Raw genomic sequence first — 7,500 nt, forward strand, 5'->3', positions numbered from 1 at the left:
CTATTACCATCATGTTGTTGTTGTTATTATCACCTACATCAATCACTGTTGTTATTTCCTTATTGTAGTTAGTCTTAATGTTATCATAGTTATCATTATCATTAGAAACAATGATGATACCAACATTCAAATTTTCACCATTAGTCTTGGTATATATTTCACTATATTTTCATATCACTATCATTACTATTATTATCTGTATTGATAACAATAGGCCTATATATTATTGGTACTAGATAAATTCTGTAATGCTTATTGATATTGTTTATCATCACTATATAATTAGTCATTATAATGGTGTTCTTATTGTAGTCTGTCTTTGTTAAATCTGTCATCAGTATTAGTTTTTTATCGTTATCATTATCGGTAGCAATTTCAGTTGTGGTAATTTAACTATTACTATAATTTCATTTCTAATAATTTTTGTATCTTTATACATACTATAATCATTATCGTCACCGTTATTGATTAATACATAGAAACTATAAGAATTATCAGTGCATCGTCTGTTACTATCAAGTTCATTGCCAGGGTAATTCTTACTACCGTCATTTTCATATCTGCTGTTTTGATAATGTTTGCAGTACAATGGTATTATATCAATTATAATGCTTTAGCGCTACTGCTATCATTACCAACATTACTGTTCTCATAACTTAGATTTCTTAAATAGCCTTGTTATGCTGAATCTCTTCTTTTATAAATTCTATACAACAAATCCTACGTAGAACATCATTTACACTGTTCGTTTTTTTAGATAAAAGATATATATTTCCCTGTGTAGAAATGGTTCAAAATCATTTGTAAAATTACCGACAGAGGTTATTTTTTTCACCCTTAGTGAGGTGTGAGAATATGTAAGATAGAAAAAAATCAAACAAAAAAAAAATGGAGACATCTAAACGATAGTGCTAATACGGTTATGGAGGGAAGTGTGATGTGAAGGATATATAACCGTGCTGCGAGTTAAGATTTTATAACAAAATTTAGGATAGATTTTACGCCCTAAAATCTATTCTACGACCATTCTGATAATTCCTTGGGGGGGGGGGGTCCTTGTCGATTGGTTATAATGGTCACTCAGCAACACAAATCAAAGGCAATCATTTTAAATTACTTCAAGATTCCTCGTGGAGCTGCCTTTGATAACAGCAGCTTATTTTTCTATATTGTATAAAAACAAGGAAGCTACTTTTGCATTTCATTGCTTGGACTTGGTAGTATAGGTTTTCATTTACAATGATTCTTACCCATACACTTGAACAGTCTTTATGAACCCTATTCAATCCCCTTTACCTTTTTTTATTTGGCTATAATGGTTAACTGCAATTTCTGCATTCCCTTCATTCTTTTCTTAAGCTTGCACTTGGAAGTTTAGGGTCGACAGTTTTGCAAGTCGTCGTTTTCAGTCTAACTTTTAAAATAAATTGTTCCTAGATTCTTAGAACAGTTTATGTATAAAAATAGGGTAATGTTAACAAGGTAATTGCTAACAACTTTCACATCAAAATTTGGTAGAGAATCAATAGGTTAAGGAGATTCACATGTCAACTGATTTTTTAATTGTAACTGACAATCCTACTAAATATCCTGATATGTCATCTGTGGTGTGCAGTATCCTAGAATCTTGAGTATATCATGCTTATCATTCTACTTAGCAATCCATCTCTACTACATCCATCAAGTATAAATGAAACAAGGCACATTTATTAGTGATTTTACTGTGGTACCTTTTCATAGTACAAGCATATAAAGCTGAGGCAGCAAATTTAGTGCAATAATTTACGAATCTTGCATATTCTGGGCATTGCCTTCTTTCCTCCACATGTTCCCACTGACCTGAAAGTTTTCAGATACAGATCCAAATTCATGAATTGAGGTTTCTAGCAGCTAGAGAAATAAGCTAAAATATAGATTATTCCAGAGTCAATGATTATGTGGTGGCACCAACTTTCCTTGGTTTCAGGCAGCTTGAAGCTCGTGCATCTCCACACAATGTCACCTATTTACTCACAGTCAACCTTGCAAGCCCCTATCATTGAAATAGTAATGATTTATGGCTTTCAATTTGGCATACCAAGATAGTCATGGTAACAATTACAAAAGTTTACAAGTAAATGTATGCGATTTCATAAGTATCTGGAAGTTGTGTTTAAAAGTAGACAAAGACACTCTAACAATATTCTTAAGTAAAAGAATACAGCAGAGTAGGAAGAAATCTTCCCACTAAATTGGTATTGTTTACCCTACATTAATACCTCTGTATAAGCAGAGTTGTAATGATGTAATCATACGGGACCAACATGGCACAATGTATGTATACAGCTTATGATGGGTACAATACACACTAAAGGGTAAGTTTTGATATGTGAGGTAAGGACAGTTTCTTTATTGGGAGCAAGGTAGAGTGTTAATAGATGAGCAGAGAGTTGTGATGTGCCAACCTGATTTATAACCTTGGAGTGCTTTAACTCTTGTCAAGGATAAATAGTATATCAATAGTAGGATCAACTAAATGTAGCTGCTCTCATACTACACAAGTAAAATAAGAATAAATAAATTAGCCAAATTAAATAATAAAACATTCTCCACCAGGAATGGACTTAAATCAGATAATGAAAAACTTCCACTGACTAACTTTACATCTAATACAAAAAGTGATAAGGGCACTGTAGAACCTCTCATATTCCATATTAAAGCTGAGAGATCACTCAACCTAACCGAAGAAGTGAATGCTGGACTACAGGTGAGGGACGTAACAAATGGTGACTTGAGACTATTGTATTTCAAATAAGCAACTATATAGTCATAATCTTTATTCAGAGAATTCATATAAGCTTTTATCAATAAACCATCTAGACAAAACATTCTCTCTGAATAATACATAGCCTATATGAAGTTTATGTACTGATGGTATTGCCCATCTAATCTCGTGGGATTGAAAACAGTATCATTTCCCAAATGCATTAGGCAACAGCGTCATATCAAAAGTAAATGCCTCAAATAATCACTAATTTCTAGTCTATCAGCGCAAATAAAAACTAAAACTAAAAAAAGTTTCACCTGCTACATTCATCTTATCTGTCTATCTCAAGGTCCAAAGTATCAGAATCCCACAGAATTAAAACCTATGTTGGTTTGAAAGAAAAGAAATGAAATAAAGAAACATACTGAACAATTACTAAACCAGTAAATAAAAATTTTCAGTGGAATCTATTCAGCTATTATGATAACTCAGCAGCAAAATCACATTAAAATTTCTTATAAATCAATGATAAAAATAAAAGGTCCCATTACACCAATGAAGATACAAATTATACAATTGAACCAGTGCCAATACTAAGTAACTTTTTTCACTGAAGAGCTGCCAAAGCTTCATAAATACTGATATCAATACAGTTTGCTCTTTTGTTGTATTACTCTCCCAAAACATTTAAGTAAATGATTTGAAATGAGACTTTACAGTATAGTACAAACATATGTTCAGGATTTTATTACAGTATATCTCAATAATATAAAATGAGGAGACATTGCACAATTGTAGTTTAAAGCAAATTTGAAGTATGACAGCCATGCCCAACCCTCTTAAAGCTTTTATTCTCTGATGTTCCATTAACATACACAAATATATAACCAGCAACACTGCTGTTGTTACAAATACCTATTATTATAATACCTGGAAAAACTCTTTAATCTGTTTAGGTATTTCTCTTCCCTGTTTTGCTACAGCAAGCTTCAACACCTGAACCTTCTTTTTGTTAATGGGTTTTCCTTTTTTTTCAACTCCAGAGGAAGCCTGTACAACATTCTTCATCAACAACCAATCAGCTGTGTCCCTCACTTTGTGCTCTACTACTTTGCCTAGAAGCTTTTTTTTTGACTCTTAGAATACAATCAAATAGGCAGAAATTGAGGGATTTTGGGAGATGGTAATGATTCACCAATCTTAAGCCTTGCTTTGTACTTCTGATAAAAAAAATAGAATTTTTCAAACAATTGTCAAGTAATGAAACATAATAAGAATGCCAATTAACTTATTACATACAAGGCAAAGACAAAACAAACTGTACTCTGATGTGGAGTACACTTCTTCATATTGCTTCCTCTTCCATGAGAGTTACAAAAGCTTAATGCCATGGAAAAATACATCTGCAAAAAGACATTCAACATAATTAATAATCCAAGGCTATAAACATGAACTCATTAACTTCTCCCTAAGCAGTTTTCCTAGCTAGATCAATGGAGGGTGCACTAGAATGAGTGGTTTTAGATTGAGTTTGGTAAAAGAATAGATCAAGAGAGGACTCAGCAGTAGCTTAACATAACTTGGGGATCATTTCCATTGAAGGAACTTGAAGACTGGCTCGAATTTAATTGGAGTTATCTGAAAAGGAAAAGTTTAGACTTAGGTAAATGAAAATACCTTTTCAAGATTTTCAACATATTCCAGATATATCAGACATTACCATAAAATTATACAGGACACAAATGAAATAATCAAGCCTAAAAAAAAGTCTAGATTAAAAAATATCAACTAATTGCACAATTCTCACATTCAAATAACTGAAAAACAAAAAAATGTATCACAAAAACTTTAATGATTTTACCATAGCATATTTCTCAAAGAAAACAATAGCTAACAAAGATGCAATAAGCTTTACCACTAATTGAATAAAAAATAAGGAAAATGCCTACTTCGATACACTTCTTACCTACCCATGTGTGCACTACTGGTCATGGCCCTCTTCTGGACAGCTGGGGGCTGGTAGGGCTGCATGCCACCACGAATCACAGGAGTGCTAGCATGGTTCACTTGAGGGGCATGGCCAGCACGAATAGGTTTGGCTGTGGACAAAAAGGGTATTAGCTCAATGAACAAAAAAACAAAAAGAGTGGGAAGGATAACTAGACAAAACAAAATAATTGTCCTTTTGTTTATTTCAAACATTGTTTGAAATTAGACTTTACTAATATCAAGAGTAAATTGTAAAACCATTTTGAGCATGGCAAATCCATCATCCTTACTGCTCTTTTAACCCATTCACGCCGGGGCGGAATTTCGCCTACTCCCGATAACGCCGGGAAGATTTCAAGCGCGCAACCGTTCGTGCCGGGGTGTTTTCCCGCTGCGCGCGGTCGCTCTGACGCTCGCAGAGCGTTTTTCACCCACCCTATCCTTATGGTTTGCGTGATTGCGTCTAAAGTGTAATCATGTGTAGAAAGTAGTGCTATGTTCAGAGGATGTATATCAGTCGAAAAAGATGTTATAGCACTGTTTTTTTAGTGTTATTCTATTGAACTTTTTCCATATTCTTTACTCCTATGTTGTAATACCAATGGGAAGTGGAAGCATTCTTCTAGTGAGGTAACAAACATAGTTTTTTTTTTCAATTTTTTTTTTCTTCCTAAACGAAAAGAAAGAGAATATGAACAACCATACATGTGCATACAAGTGAATGCAAGTAACAGCAATGTTTTTTCAAGTGTCATTTTCTTTTAGTGGGGCAACAAAAAGATGTTATACATTTTTTTTTTTTTTTTTTTTTTTTTATTCCTCGGCCAATTACAATTGATTTTACGATAGCCTTTCGACTCAGATCATCATATTCAACAAATCAGAAACAGAAATCACCATGCCGTAATCAAGATTACGTATGTACCTGAGACGTCATTCATATTACGTTATATCCCATTTTCTACTATTTAGAAGGATAAACTAAAGTAGCTAAGACAAATCAAGTATGAAAATCGAATTGTACTAAGAATAATCTATCATTCTAATGCGGACGTTTCAGCACGTCGCTACTGGCCTCCCGGCGCGCGGGCCGAAAATGTAGCACGTGCCAGGACGTCACCCGGGTCCGGGGCTTTTTTCGACCACGTGTCAGCACGTCAACCGGCGCGAATGGGTTAAATCATTGACTGTGAAACTTAACCCACACAGGACGGGTGGTACAGCATGTGTACCGCGCATTCAAAAGCCCAGTTGCCGGGCGGCACAGTATTGTGCCAGCTATTCAATTGATTTAGGCCTAATAATTCGAACGCCCCGGCATTTGGACATTCTAGGCTAGAAATCCCCCGTCGGGAATGGGTTAAGATCATGACTGATTTATGAATTATCAATCAAGAAGACAACTAAAATATTATTTCATGCTCACCTATTTGAGCTGCATTGCCTCTGCGTGCTAGATTCTTCTGCCTGACAGCTTCCTTAATTCTATCAACTTCTTGTTGATATCTCTTGCGGTCCTTCATGGCTCCTTCCTTGGCCTCCTTCAGGGCAGTTTCAAGTGCCTGAAACATTTTAAATATTAGTAAATATGACTGCTGATACCTTAGTCTCCATGCTTCCTGTGTGTATTTCTTGTACAACAGTGAATGTTTTGCCTTTTGCAAGTCACCTAATAGTAACTGAAGCAACTGAACCCCAGATTATTTCTTCTAATATGTAACAATATTCTTGGACACAATTTGTTTTTTAATTAATGAAATAAGGTCATAGAAGACTACAATAAAGATATAATAAAGATACAACAAAATGACTCATATATAATCCATTATCAAAAATGTTCTCTCTACCTTGTGTCCACATACTATTTGTTAGTGATAAATTTACCTTAACTCGCTCCATTGTGGCTCTCAATCTCTTTTCAAGCTTGGGAAGTTCACAACGCAGGTCAGCATTATCTCTGACCAACTGTTTGTGCACTTTGGTAAGTTGATCTAGATTATTCTCCAGGAACTGAATCTTCTGCTTTTGGGCAAGTGATCCACCTGATTCATCTGTCTCTTCCCCAGATGCAGACTGGAAGAACAAGATTTTCCTTAGAAGTTTTCATCACTTGAATAGTACAGAAAAACTGCTACTAAACATTACCAATATTTCTACAAGTTTACTTTCTTTTAAGCCAAGATCACAGACAACTTTTAATCATTCTTTAGTGAAAAAATTAATAATGATATCAAAATGGTTATTCTGCTATAGTAAATATCTCATTGCAAACCATGACAGCTCAATAACTTGAATTCATATTACTATATGAAATTAAGAAAAAAAAAAAGTATATACAGTGATACTTATTTTCATTTTGTACAAAATCTGTAAGAACAATCAACTCACTTTTTTCACCCTGGTCTGCAAGTCTTGCACGAAGAGTTTGCGCAAATTGTGCAATGTCTGCAACTCCTTGGCCACAGTTTCTTCCAGTCCTTTGAGGTCCTGGCGTGCTTGCTCTTTGCGCTCGTGAATGGTTGTCAATTCATTCAACTTCTCCGTCTGTACATGATACCATTGATAAATATACTATTGCAACTTTTAAAAAGGACATTACAAGATGTTATGCATATACACAGCAATCTTGAAAATAATTTAAAGGTATTACTTAGCAAAAATTTTAAAAATCTCAATGAACTTCTTTCATAAGGTAAAAAAAAAAAATCAGTTATTCAAACATATGACTTACAAGTTATTATTTTTTTGTAACTCAACACTTAACA

At 34.2% G+C, this 7,500-nt stretch overlaps 1 protein-coding gene across 4 annotated transcripts in view; it reads right to left on the reverse strand.

Moving 5' to 3' along the window:
- Positions 1-1,705: 1,705 nt before the first annotated feature.
- The window catches only part of LOC122255022 (kinesin heavy chain), a 16,472-nt gene continuing 10,677 nt past the window's right edge, over positions 1,706-7,500 (reverse strand). For 2 of the 4 annotated variants that reach the window (XM_043018951.2, XM_043018949.2), the window contains exons 14-18: positions 7,124-7,279; positions 6,620-6,808; positions 6,162-6,297; positions 4,717-4,845; positions 1,706-4,384 (exon numbers count right to left, since the gene is read on the reverse strand). In XM_043018951.2, coding sequence (XP_042874885.1) covers positions 4,371-4,384; positions 4,717-4,845; positions 6,162-6,297; positions 6,620-6,808; positions 7,124-7,279 — 624 coding nt within the window. In that variant the 3' untranslated portion in view covers positions 1,706-4,370. Of the gene's footprint in view, positions 4,385-4,712; positions 4,846-6,161; positions 6,298-6,619; positions 6,809-7,123; positions 7,280-7,500 lie in introns of all 4 variants that reach the window. The other 2 variants (XM_086536133.1, XM_043018950.2) reach the window with 1 other exon arrangement.

The sequence above is a fragment of the Penaeus japonicus genome, unplaced genomic scaffold (genome assembly GCF_977035675.1).
Source record: "Penaeus japonicus unplaced genomic scaffold, GWHDUDI00000001_assembly GWHDUDI00000004, whole genome shotgun sequence".
Taxonomy (NCBI): Eukaryota; Metazoa; Arthropoda; class Malacostraca; order Decapoda; family Penaeidae; genus Penaeus; species Penaeus japonicus.